The 13,827-nt window shown below is 41.8% G+C and overlaps 2 protein-coding genes across 2 annotated transcripts; both read left to right on the top strand.

Annotated features, from left to right (window-relative positions):
• Positions 1–7,567: 7,567 nt before the first annotated feature.
• On the top strand, positions 7,568–8,979 carry ndufb6 (NADH:ubiquinone oxidoreductase subunit B). Its single transcript, XM_052544931.1, has 4 exons — positions 7,568–7,848; positions 7,979–8,071; positions 8,652–8,696; positions 8,811–8,979. Exons 1-4 carry the CDS (start codon positions 7,669–7,671, stop codon positions 8,880–8,882), a joined length of 390 nt encoding a protein of 129 aa, XP_052400891.1. The 5' UTR covers positions 7,568–7,668; the 3' UTR covers positions 8,883–8,979.
• Positions 8,980–9,502: 523 nt separating this feature from the next.
• Positions 9,503–13,647, top strand: toporsa (topoisomerase I binding, arginine/serine-rich a). Its single transcript, XM_052545723.1, has 3 exons — positions 9,503–9,781; positions 9,901–9,966; positions 10,595–13,647. The coding sequence occupies exon 3, from the start codon at positions 10,598–10,600 to the stop codon at positions 13,301–13,303; it is 2,706 nt and encodes a 901-aa protein (XP_052401683.1). The 5' UTR covers positions 9,503–9,781; positions 9,901–9,966; positions 10,595–10,597; the 3' UTR covers positions 13,304–13,647.
• Positions 13,648–13,827: the final 180 nt, after the last annotated feature.

Below are 13,827 nucleotides of genomic sequence, written 5' to 3' on the forward strand. Positions count from 1 at the left end.
CTGGCTCTCCAGAGTCATTATTTGTAACAATCTTTGTAAAAAAACAAAACAAAAAAAAGAAATATATGTTTATAGTGTAGATCTTTGTTTTTCTAGCCTAGTACCAATCTCCATAATATGTGGGGGAAAAACAATATTTTTTTTAAACTGTATAAGGTAATTTTACAAGAAAATACTATTTTAATCTGTAGTACTACTTAAAATATACTTCAAAATTGAACATTAATTCAATATGCTACTTGCTGGTTCTTTGTAAGTGTTTGTGAAATTTACTACTTTGAGGTATCCCTACACCAACTTATTTTTATTGTAATTTTTTTTCAGTGTGTTTGGGTCTGGGGTATTTTTTGAACTACACTTAGTTTAAAAAAATTGGCATAGAGGAGTGGAATACGTTTTTCCACCTTTTACTTAAGAAGAGTTCACCCCAAAATGAAAATGTGCTCACTCTCAGGCCATCCAAAATGTATACGAGTTTGTCTTGATCAGAATAACTCCATCCATAATGTCTTGTGAACTGAAAATCTTGTGTTTGTGAGAAACAAATCTATCAAGGCATTTCCATAATCCCATTAATATTTCTTCCAGCGAAAAAGTCCATCCCCTGTTGTCCTCTCACATTAAAATCCATAAACATATTTATTTATTCGGACTGTAAATTTGAAAAATAGTGAAAGTCGTGACATTGGCCAAGTATGGTAGCCCATACTCGGAACTGGTGCTCTGCATTTAACCCACCCAAGTGCACACACACTCGGAGCAGTGGGCAGCTATACATATGGTCACATAATTAGAATATAATAAAAAAGTTGATTTATTTCACTAATTCCATTCAAAAAGTGAAACTTATATATAGTATTCATTCATTACACACAGACTGATATATTTCAAATGTTTATTTCTTTTAATTTTGATGATTATAACTGACAACTAAGGAAAATTCCAAATTCAATATCTCAGAAAATATTTTTAGAAATCTTGTCCAATTGAAAAGTATGAACATGAAAATGATATACGCATGTACAGCACTCAGTACTTAGTTGGGGCTCCTTTTGCCTGAATTACTGCAGCAATGCGGCATGGCATGGAGTCGATCAGTCTGTGGCACTGCTCAGGTGTTATGAGAATCCAGGTTGCTCTAATAGTGGCCTTCAGCTCTTCTGCATTCTTGGTTCTGGCATATCATATCATCTTCTTCCCAATACCCCATAGATTTTCTATAGGGTTAAGGTCAGGTGAGTTTGATGGCCAATTAAGAACAGGGACACCCTGGTCCTTCAGCCAGGTACTTGTAGCTTTGGCATTGTGTGCAGGTGCCAAGACCTGTTGGAAAATGAAATCTGCATTTCTATAAAGTTGGTCAGCAGCAGGAAGCATGAAGTGCTCCAAAACTTCCTGGCATATGGATGCGTTGACCTAGGACCTCAGAAAACACAGTGGACCAACACCAACAGATGACATGGCACCCCAAACCATCAATGACTGTGGAAACTTTACACTGGACCTCAAGCAGCGTGGATTGTGTGCCTCTCCTCTCTTCCTCCAGACTCTGGGACCCTGATTTCCAAAGGAAATGAAAAATTTACTTTCATCAGAGAACATAACTTTGGACCACTCAACAGCAGTCCAGTCCTTTTTGTCTTTATACGCTTCTGACGCTGTCTGTTGTTCAAGAATGGCTTGACACAAGGAATGCTACAGCTGAAACCTATGTCTTGCATTCATCTATGCGTAGTGGTTCTTGAAGCACTGACTCCAGTTGCGGTCCACTCTTTGTGAATCTCCCCCACATTTTTGAATGGGTTTTGTTTCACAATCCTCTCCAGGGTGCGGTTATCCCTATTGCTTGTACACTTTTTTTCTACCACATCTTTTCCTTCCCTTCGTCTCTCTATTAATGTGCTTGGACACAGAGCTCTTTGAACAGCCAGCCTCTTTTGCAATGGCCTTTTGTGTCCTGCCCTCCTTGTGCAAGGTGTCAATGGTCGTCTTTTGGACAACTGTCAAGTCAGCAGTCTTCCCAGTGATTGTGTAGCCTACAGAACTAGACTGAGTGACCATTTAAAGGCCTTTGCAAGTGTTTTGAGTTAATTAGCTGATCAGAGTGTGGCAGGTGTCTTCAATATTGAACTTTTCACAATATTCTAATTTTTGAGATCCTGAATTTGGGATTTTCCTTAGTTGTTAGTTATAATCATAAAAAATTAAAAGAAATAAACATTTTAAATATACCAGTCTGTGTGTAATGAATGAATATAATATACAAGTTTCAATTTTGGAATGGAATTAGTGAAATAAGTCAACTTCTTGATGATATTCTAATTATATAACCAGCACCTGGGGAGCAACTGGGGGTTCAGTGCCTTGCTCAAGGGCACTTCAGCCATGGGTATTGAGGGTCGAAGAGAGCGCTGTTCATTCACTCCCTCCCACCTACAACTCAAACCTGTGGCCTTTGGGTTACAAGTCCAACTCTCACCATTAGGCCACTTCTGCCCCCTTGTTTGATCTGTGCATACTGCTTTCCAGATTCAGACAAGCTGACATTTGAACATTGAACATTGATGAATCTAAACATGCAGCTTTTCACTTTACAGGTTGTTAAATAAATGACTGGTTCCTCTTCAGGAATGAGACGCTGCGCCGAGAACATTTGGGGAACGCGTCCAGCATGACGTCCCTGAATAACATGTATAATCAGTCCAAAGGAAGGGCGAGACGTCATAGGCGGGTGACGTCAGAGACCATGAAGCATAAAAGCATGAGCGGCGAAGCCGGATATCAGCCTTGTGTCTTCAGCAAGCGCTCTGTGTGTGTGTGTGTGTGTGTGTGTGTGTGTGTGTGTGTGTGTGTGTGTGTGTGTGTGTGTGTGTGTGTGTGTGTGTGTGTGTGTGTGTGTGTCAGTCGCTATCTGTTTGTGAGTCTTATTTAGTGCCGTTTGTCCCCTGATAAACTCCATTGTCAAAGCTTCAATCAAGAGAAGTTTTGGGCGAGAGCAGGCAGCGCTCAGGCTGTGTGTTTTTCCCTGCCAAAAAAAAAAAAAAGGGGTAGGGACACACGCTGCTCGTGTGTTGTCTGCTTGAGAGTGAAGCGCGCAGTGTTAGCTCTCGAGGGAGTTGACGGCTGCGATGCGAGCCTTTGCTTCACTCTCTTTGAGGAGAGAGCTTTCACTGGCGTTTCTCGCTGTGCCAGTCCCGCTTTCGCCGAGGCGTCCCTATCTTCTTTCTTAGCCACCAGATCCGGCGCCCGCTCTCGGTGGTCGGAAGCCCGCGTTTGCGGTACTTTCTCCCGATGAGAGGGTGCGACGGCGCTGCCTGTCTTTCTCTGAGGAGATTGATGTGGAAAGGCGTCGATGAGCTCGCCAGTTACACAAGCACCAGTCACACAAGCACCAGTTACACAAGCATATGCCTAATATTAACATAAGCAGCATTAATGAAGAGTGGAGCTCGCGCAGTCAGCTCTCGGGGGGCTGACTGTGCTTTTCTCACTGTTAAGCGCTCCGCTCTCGCCGGGCATGCTCTGAGGAGTGTGTCCATGCATGCGATCTTGCAGTTGCGGTCGCGCTGTTGCTGAGGCACGGCATCGACTACAATAGCGGGAATCGCACATGATCTGGCAAACGGGTTGGAGACGGCTCCTCCTATCTCCGCCCGTGTTCACTAGATCTAGAGCTCATTCTCGAGGCTTGGAAACGAGCGATGCAGTTTCTTCGCCCTCTGAGACAGCTCGCTGCAGCATCCATCTTTCTCTGAGGAGATTGATGTTGTTTGTGTGACTGAGTAGCATAAAATAATATATATATATATATATATATATATATATATATATATATATAAGACATGAGTGCTGCCGAGGCAATGTGCCGGGGGTGTCACTTTTGTACTCCGCAGACGCTAGAGTCAAAGTGGCGCTCCCAGGCCGAAGGCTTCTAGTGGAAAGCAGTTCTACGGACCGTTGTTTTCGCTGGATAGCCTTCATCATAACGTCCTGAGGCCTAGGACGTTTTGAGGGCCAGCTCCCTCTGGGGAGGAGTGGTGTACACCGCATTACATGGTGCCCGTCTCTCCTCAGTGCCCTCAGGAGATCGTTCTGCCAACCCTGCAGTGTTCCAGGGCGCAGCGGTCTCCAGTGAGCGCTTCTCTCAGTTACTGCCCGGAAACGTAGCGGTGCTAAGAGGCTCGCGACCTCCTGGGAAGTTTCCAGAGCAGCTAGTTCGGCCGTCTCCTGCCGGTACGCCGCTTCAGGGCACCGAGCTAATTGCGCTGATGCAACCAGAGATCAGTCTTGAGAGGCTGATTCCCTTAGTAGACTATATTGCAGCATGAAAACTACTGCCAAATGTGTCTCAGTGGGTCCTGCACACTGTAGTGAGAGGCCACAGAATCCAGTTCTGGTGGGCCCCAAGCAGGCTCTGGTAATGGAACAGAAGTAGACTCTCTCTGAGGATGGAGACCATCGAGGTGGTCCCTCCTTGGGTTGCAGAGTCCGAGTCCTACAGCCGGTACTTCACTGTTCCGAGGAAGGATGAGGTGTTGTGTCCTTTTCTAGATCTGTGCTTTTTGAACCTCTCAGTCAGGGGACTGAAGTTTAGCACGCCTGCACAGGCCAAGTCCGAGGACTGGTGTGTCACGATCTATCAAAAGATGCACTTATCTCCATCCTTTTTCATTGGAAGTTCCTGAGGTTTGCTTTTGGGGGCAAAAGCCTACCAATAAGGATCTTCCACTGACCTTGTACTCTCACCCCACACTTTCCCGACTCAACCACATTGATGATTGGTTGATATCAGCTGAATCTGAGCAGATGGCGGTTTGGCACCGAGGTCAGAGAACCACTTATCTGGGCATGGTGTGGGATTCGACCATGATGCAGGCACGTATGTCACCTGCTTGGATCGAGTCAATCCTCACTGCAGTCGCGAGAGTGAGAGAAGGCTGGTCACTCACTGTCAAGCAGTCACGGAGATTGCTGGGTCTGATGGCAGCTGCGTCCAACGTGAATACTATTGGCCTGCTGTACATGAGACCCCTACAGTGGTTGCTCAAGACCAAGGGGTTCTCCCTGAGGGGAAACCCACTTCGCATGCTAAGGGTCATGCGGCACTGCCTACGTGCCTTAGATATGTGGAGGAAGTCTTGGTTCTTGTCCCAGGGCCCGGTGCTGGGAGCTCCTTGTCACCGCGGTATGTTAGCGACGGACGCGTCCCTCACCGGCTGGGGTGCTGTCATGAGTGGCCACCCTGCCCGTGGTCTGTGGAGTGGTCGCCATCTGACATGGCACATCAACTGCCTGGAGATGCTGGCCGTGCTTTGTGCACTTCGTTATTTTCTCCCAGACCTAAGAGGTCACCATGTGTTGGTGCGCACCGACAACACAGCGGTGTCTCTTACATCAACCATCAAGGAGGTCTGCACTCATGCCGTTCATACAACTAGCATACCGGATCCTTGTGTGGGCCCAGGACGAATTCCTCTCACTCAGAGCAGTTCACATTCCTGGGCATCTTAATGGAGCTTAGAGGCTGTAGGTGTTGTCTCTGAGGAGGCACAACTCTTAGCTTCCAGTCTCTCAACCGAGGTTGTAAGACTGTTCTCCAATCCAGAGCTCCCTCAATGAGGAAACTGTTTGCATTGAAGTAGAAGCTTTTCACTTCTTGGTGCGGAGACCGCCAGCTCAACCCAGTTAACTGCCCGGATGGTACAGTACTGGAGTTCCTGCAGGCTCTCCGCAGGGTTGACCCACTCCACCCTGAAGGTCTACGTGGCGGCCATGGTGGCCTACCACGCCCCTCTCGGTGGCCAGTCAGTGAGCAGAAACCCTCTGGTTACATGTTTCCTCCATGGTGCGCTGAGGCTGAGGCTGAGGCCTCTGGCCAGAAGAAGCTTATGCTAAGCAGTGATCAGGATGCTGTCCTAAGCCTCGAGTCCTCTGATCTCCCGTCCTGGTGGTCAAGACTCACTTCCTTCTAAAGTTTGGCATTGGACGGGTTGTCCCCGATTTCTGTCAGGCTCCTCTTCTTCTCTTGCTTTAGCTGTGCTCTTCCACACTAGGCAGAGATTGGAAAGTCTGGCGGCGTGGGTATTCTCGTTCCCCAAACGTTCTTGACGCAGCTCGAGTTCCTGAAGAGGAATGTCTAAGGTTACATATGTAACCCTGGTTCCTCGAAGGAACGAGACGCTGCGTCGCAGTGCCTCACTTCCGGCATCTCTGGCTGGCGCTTGCTTCATCCTTTGAGGCTGATATCCGGCTTCGCCGCTCATGCTTTTATGCTTCTTGGTCTCTGACGTCACCCGCCTATGACGTCTCGCCCTTCCTTTGGACTGATTATACATGTTATTCAGAGACGTCACGCTGGATGCGTTCCCCAAACGTTCTCGACGCAGCATCTCGTTCCTTCGAGGAACCGGGGTTACATACGTAACCTTAGACGATTTGTGTGGATTACTAGATTTATGTATTATTATGATGTTTTTATCAGCTGTTTGGACTCATTCAGATGGCACACATTCACTGCAGTGGATTCATTGCTGAGGAAGTGATGGAAAGCTTAAATAACCCAAATCTATTCTAATGAAAGAAATAAGCTGACCTTTACCTTGGAGTGAGAGTGTCCGTTATCAATTAAAATTAGACGAAAGTGCCTATACCAAGTTTCTAAATTATTAATTAATTAATTATAAACAATATGTGGGTAGTGCTTCCATTGCAAAGCTGCATCTCTTGAGGTCGTTTATTGATCCTGTTTCCCTTTCTTCTTTCTGTTTCATCTCTACTGCTCTATCAAAATAAAGGCAAAAAAGCCCATACATGGAAACAATTATAATAATTATATATATTTTCTATTTCTAAGGATTTGCAGAATTTCGTTTACTTTGATCTGATTAGCGTGAAAACAGTGTGGCCCGCTGCTAATTAAGACATGGTAGATTATCCAAATAAAGTGTTTGTTCAAAAAGCTGACAGATGTCGATCCATTTCTCTGTTGGAGACGTTTTATATGACTAAGTATAATTGTTGTCATTGTAAATATACATTTTTCCATGGCCACGGACACAGACACGAGCGCACTTGTATGTTTATATTTATTTCAACAGATGACCACTAAAATTAAATCCATAGAAGCTTGTGCAACAAAGAACAGAAAACCATAAACCTGCCACAAGGAGGTTTGATATTCAGAATATCATAAAGAAGTAGCCTACATACATTTTTGTTTTCTTCATAGAAAATTTTCCAGCATTCTAACTTACTGAGGTGTGACCTGAAATGCAGCATATAGTGAAAATATAGACATTTGGCACTGGTAAAATGTGTTTTAGTGAAATATTTTTTTTATTTATATGTAAGCAAACAATTACTACTTTTGAACCATACACTTTCCACTCTAACAGTAGGGCCTAGTATTGCTATGCTAAGTGCTAATCAAAAAACCTTGAGCTCTTCTATCGAAGAAAGTGCACATGCAGTTTTTAACAACGCACGACCTCGTGTGGCATTGGTGCGAATCATCACAATAGTTATTTGACTCCAGATCTGTAGGTGTCGCTGTGTAAATCCCCGATATTTATGTTGATGTTCCTGAGTCCGCTTTGCACTCTGGGAGGTTTGTCCTCTTTAGATGTCATTGTAAATTCGGATTTATTTGTGAAATAAGAAGAAATCAGTATGACTGGGTACACAGCGGATGAAAAACTCCGCTTTGAGCAGTTAACAAAGCTTCGGCGGCAGTGGCTCAAAGACCAGGAGCTTAGTCCTCGAGAACCCGTCGTTGCACCCAAAACACTCGGCCGCATCGAGCGATTCTGGACTGGATTTCTGCAGCCCAAGACACTCTGGAGACTATACGTAAGTTTATGCCAAATAGGAACTATATATATATATATATATATATATATATGATTGAGAGCTTTGTAACAGCACAATAGTAATATAACATCCAATTTTGTCTTATCTTCTTGTAATGCGGATGAACCAGACATTTAAAGCCTACAATGCCAGTGTTTTTGCTGTCACGCGGATTCTGATCCCAGCCTGGATCGTGCATTACTACGTGAAGTACCACGTCAGTGTAAGTTCATGGTGCTGTTATACTGTTTCACCTACAGTTACAGTGCTTTCATCGAGCAGAACTGTAATCTGTGCCCTGTCCTAAAACGATACGGAAGTCCGAGTCACTATAGAGGTTAAAAATATGAGGGTAAAAGCTTTAATAAGATTTCATTGTTTTTTTTTTTTGAATATCCACTACATTACATACATATCAAACTGAAATCCCATTTACATACATATTAAAATTATATATTTTTTATAATAATAACTCACTCTCCAGAGCAGTACAGAATGATTGGTTTCACTTGAAGATGCTCATTGTTTTGTGAAATAAAAAGTTATGCAATATTATATATATATATATATATATATATATATATATATATATATATATATATATATATAGCCTCTATGACTTTTGATGTCTTATTTAAAAAAATGTCAGATTTTTTTTGTTGTTGTTACATTTAATAAATTTAATATAAATGTTTTCATAAAGACTTGTATTGTGTGTGCAAAGGTTGCAGATTTAACACTAAATATCGTTGTGCTTTGGCTGATCATTGTAAAGTTTAAATAGATATTTCTTGTTTCCACAGAAAATGCCATATGGGATTGTTGCTCTTAAACCCAGACTGTTTCCTGTAAGTATAATTGGTCCAAATAGTATTATTGCACTAATAATCAAAAGTTATAAAATCATCATTCATGATTCATATTTTCTCTTGCACATCTTTGTGTGTGTGTGTTTTTTCCAGGGAGACACCATTTTGGAAACAGGAGAAGTTGTCCCGGATCTTCCTGAAGCAGACAGTCATGGTCATCATTGAAGACGCCAGTGTATATTCAGTATAGACATACTTGTCAGCACTGGTTGTAAAAACATGTTTGTGTGAATACCATGTCAATAAAATTTACTATACAGATTCTGTATGCCTGTTCTGTGCCTTTGAATGACAGTTTCACACCCTTTTGGGTACATTCTGAGATCCATATAATTGAGTTTATTTAATTCCTTTTTTATTCCACACATCTCACATGAAAGAAGAGTCTTAATTAAAAAGTCTTAATTAAGAGTATTTTAATTAAAATCACAACAAAGTGCCAATAGTGACATTCTTGACAACACCGAGTCTTTGATAGTTGTTATTGCATAACACAGTTTAATGCTTTAAATGTCCAATAAGACGAAGACAATAATAAGGGGGGAATCCAAAAAGCAGTAAACTACTGAAGTCTTTGTTTGAATACTAAATGAAAATATTTTTGAAAATAATGAAATGAAAATAAGCTTTGTCGTTGCTATTCAGTCAACACATCTCATATTTGACTGTGAATTTTTAAGTATTTTGAAATAATGAAATGAAAAGCATAAACGACGACTAGAAGAAGAGGCTTCTCTGATACATCATTAACGCTTTAAAATTGCAAAACTAATTTTGACGTTTCTCGCATTTAGTTCATGGACTTTTATTTTGAAATTAAAAACAGGAAATTCTGAAAGTTTGACAGGATTTCACTTCCGCAATTTTCATGTTTTGTTACGTCATGATGACCAACATTGCTTGTAGACGGACTGAGCGTTATTGTACCTTTTTTGGTCGTTATTAAGCGCTTTTAAAAATATTTGCAGCTGTTAAGTTGTAGTAATAATGCGTAAGATATAATGCATGACATGTTTCATGTTTACCGTGTATTGATCTTTAAAACGGCGCTGGTTTGTTAGGCAGTAAGTTACATTATCTAGAGGGTCAACGTGTTTTTGTGGATTCTGTTAAACAGTAATGTTACTACAAGTATTAAACGGTTGAAGTCATAATGCTCTTTTGTTTGTTTCGAATATTTAAGCGAGGTGCTCCCAGCGGAATTCAGAGAATCTAGTTACTTCGAAAGTTTCAACAAATACATATAAGAGTAAGTTTAAAACATCATTTTTAAAGTTTTTCAGATTTTTATTCGTTTTTATTTTCTGTCAGATTTTTATAGAAGTGTTTTTACAGCTTAAATAAACACAAAAGCTAATGTGACAGTATAGGTTTGTTTATATTTCTTAAAAATGGTAAATGCCAATATTATGTTATTTCTTGTGAGACATTAGTTTATTATTAATGGGAAAAACTAATAATACGAGTAAATACGATCACATAAATAGGCTACCATTTATGTGACCTTATTGAATCATATCGTAATGATTTGGCGGACAAAAGTTATTCATATATTAATAAACACTGAAGCTGTTTTGTTAAAATAATACTTTCCCCCCTAAGAAATAATAAAAAGATTATGCTATTTATGGTTTATGGAATATGGTTTGCTTTTAATGAAACCTTTTCCTTATTTTCATATCAGGACATGTGTATCACCTTGACGTTTTTAGACTTCATCCCCCTTAAAACATTAAAATGAGTTTCAATTAATTCTTATTATTTTAATTTATTTGTATTCTTTTAGTTTTTTATGATATTAAAACTTAAATACTTTGTCAAATATATACATGAAGCAAATGCAAGTAGCCTAATAATTCAAATATTTCTTCAATCAGATAATGGCATCACCACAGATGAAGGAGCGCCTGTCAGGTGTTGTGTTAAACACTGTATCAAAAGGAGCATCTCCAGAATCAAAATGCCCAATATGCCTGGATCATTTCAAAAACATATCATATCTGGATGTGTGCTTACATAAGTTTTGCTTCTGTTGCATCTGTGAGTGGTTGAAGAACAAAGCAGAATGCCCTTTGTGCAAACAGCCATTTAATTCAATTTATCACACTATTAAGTCTGAAGATAACTACAAGAGGTTGGACCTGCGACCAACTGAAAATGGCTCATTTGGCAACATGGCAGGGCAAAGATTCCGGTATCGCACCACGCTTACAGGCAACCACAGACCAGCACAGAGGAGAACGTCTCCTCCTCCTGACCATGGGGTCATATTTGAGAGCCTGAGGGGATCTCTTCAACAGCGGCACAACCGAGATCTCCACAGCATGTTAAGGAGCTTGGCAGTAAGACAAAGAAGAGACAGAGATGGAAGAACTGTGCAAAGTCTTCACGAACAAGAAATGGTTAAATTCAGAAGAGCCTTGTACAGAAGAGGTGTGCGAGTCCAGAGCATTCAGGATGGCGGTCGTAGCAGGCAGACTTCTGCAGAGTTCTTCAGAAGAAATCCAGCTTGTCTCCACAGGCTTGTGCCTTGGTTGAGACGAGAGCTGACTGTTCTGTATGGCACTCATGGTTCCCTTGTCAACATAGTGCAGCACATCATCATGACTTTGATCACTCGACATAACTTGGACGACCAGGCTGTTGTACACGAACTTCGACCCTTCTTGCTATCCCACACAGAGCACTTCCTACATGAGTTTCTTAGTTTTGCTCAGTCCCCATTCAACATGGAGGCATATGACCAGCGTGCAGTTTATGACTTGCCTCGGCCCTCTGGAGAAGGTAGCAGTTCGGAAGCCTCTGTGATCGCCATCTCTGAGGATGAAAGTGATTCTTTAGTATCTGGATCCCAGGATTATGCCACTCCTAGTCTGACCTTGAGTCAAACAGCATGGGATGATGAGACCCCAGGGCCATCCTACTCCTCAGAGCCATCTCAAGTATTACCTTTCCCTGTGAGGGACTCGGATTCTGATAGTAGTGTAGGGGAAGCAGTAGTGTCTGTTGATGTTGTGCCACATCAAGACCATCCAGCAAATACTGGCACTATTGCATTGGAAGAGGAGCATTCTGCTGGCAGTGATGATGACTGTTTTATTATCGGCTATGTGAAGCCAGCATCAGAAAGGACTCCAGAACTGGTCCAGCTTTCATCTGATTCAGAGCATTCTGAGCTGAATACAGAGCAACAAAGCCCTCAGGTCCCCCTGCACATTCGATTTAATTCAGAGTCTGATTTGTCTCCCAGTGACACCTCTAGTCACGCAAGAAAAGAAGATAAATATGGCAAAGGGCATTATGAAAAGGGGTTGTCTGGATCTAGAGAAGGATCCTCGCACAGCAACAGGACACACTCCTCCTCTCGTAGCAAGAAACAGCCTTTGTCTAAAGAGAGCAAGCATCAGTGGAGACGAGAAAAAGAGACAAGTCACCACACCTCATCTTATTGCCATTCATATAGCCATTACAGTCAAAGAGATAGCACAAGGAGATGTTATACACGCTCATCCTACACCAGCTACAGAAGTGTACATGATCGCTCTTGTTCTAAATCGCATAGTAGAAGGCAGAGCAGGGACTGCCAGGACAGAAGAAGTTGCTCAAGGAGCAGATCTGGAATCAAGTCTAGCTCCTCCAACCGTCAGCACAGGAGTCGCTCAAGGAGCAGATCTAGAATAAAGTCTAGCTCCACCAACCATCAGCACAGGAGTCGCTCAAGGAGCAGATCTAGAATAAAGTCTAGCTCCACCAACCGTCAGCACAGGAGTCGCTCAAGGAACAGATCTAGAATAAAGTCTAGCTCCACCAACCGTCAGCACAGGAGTCGCTCAAGGAGCAGATCTAGAATAAAGTCTAGCTCCACCAACCGTCAGCACAGGAGTCGCTCAAGGAACAGATCTAGAATAAAGTCTAGCTCCACCAACCGTCAGCACAGGAGTCGCTCAAGGAGCAGATCTAGAATAAAGTCTAGCTCCACCAACCGTCAGCACAGGAGTCGCTCAAGGAGCAGATCTAGAATAAAGTCTAGCTCCACCAACCGTCAGCACAGGAGTCGCTCAAGGAGCAGATCTAGAATCAAATCTAGCTCTTCACATCAGACATCACGACATGATGAGCATGGCAGGAAAAAGAAATACAAAACAAAGCATCACGAGGAACCCTCTAGCAAATCATGTACTGATTCTGTTAAAGATAATGCAAAAAAGAAATACAAGGGGCATCACAAAAAGTTCAAGAGGAAAAGCAGAAGTCCAAGCAGAGATGACAAATCTGAGGGTCACAGTCGAAAACATCGCAAGAAGAAGAAGAAACACAAGCGGAAGAGCAGGAGACATAATGGTGAGGAGAGGGTGGGAAAAAACAGCCCTGTTCTCATTACAATTACTAGTGACAGTGACAGTGCTGACCCCAGTGAACCCTCAACCAGTAATATCTGTGCAGCTGGTTCCATAGTCCCAATAGCAAACAGTGCTACAGAAACTCAGCCGTTTATGTCCAGATTCCTAGACATGGAGCAAGTGTCAACTGCTAGAACTGGATGTAGTTCTGTGGGTGATGCAGGGAATCAGACCCAGTCAGATTAATGGCAATGTCTTTGTGAGATGGTATGTTCAGTGTAATTGAACTTTTCAATTTGTGGCAAATAATGATTGACAAAGGACTATTGTTGTAATGCCAACATGTATTTTCAGTGTTTTAAAAATACAAAAAGGATGGGTTTGAAATGTAAATTTGATTTGGGGTTTCTTTTTTTTCTTTTTTTTTTTTTTTTCTTTTTTTTAAAGAAACATTAGCATTTGTGATTTATTTAAAAATGTATTTCATTTCAAACTCTCCTATACAAGCAAAATTAACAGTCATCAATTTTCAAAGTTTAGTGTTCCTTTTTTATTTGGCTATGTCAAATAAATTGAAACGGATCATAAAAGTGTCCTTTTTATTGAATGCATTCTTTCATAATGTGTTATTTTGAGTACACATTGTATTCCTATGTGTTTTCTTCAAATAGTCTGAAAGCAGTTTCATGCAGGCATTCATTATTCATTTTTGTGTAACTTTAACAGTTTATGACACATGAACTAAGTGTATATCCTCAAATTTCTAAAAC

This window comes from Carassius gibelio, chromosome B1 (assembly GCF_023724105.1).
Source record: "Carassius gibelio isolate Cgi1373 ecotype wild population from Czech Republic chromosome B1, carGib1.2-hapl.c, whole genome shotgun sequence".
Classification (NCBI taxonomy): Eukaryota; Metazoa; Chordata; class Actinopteri; order Cypriniformes; family Cyprinidae; genus Carassius; species Carassius gibelio.

Coding starts and splice junctions, on each gene's coding strand:
- ndufb6 (XM_052544931.1), top strand. CDS start 7,669: ATGACTGGGTACACAGCGGATGAAAAACTCCGCTTTGAGCAGTTAACA. Junction 7,849..7,978: donor AGACACTCTGGAGACTATAC/GTAAGTTTATGC, acceptor CGGATGAACCAG/ACATTTAAAGCCTACAATGC. Junction 8,072..8,651: donor ACGTGAAGTACCACGTCAGT/GTAAGTTCATGG, acceptor TTGTTTCCACAG/AAAATGCCATATGGGATTGT.
- toporsa (XM_052545723.1), top strand. CDS start 10,598: ATGGCATCACCACAGATGAAGGAGCGCCTGTCAGGTGTTGTGTTAAAC.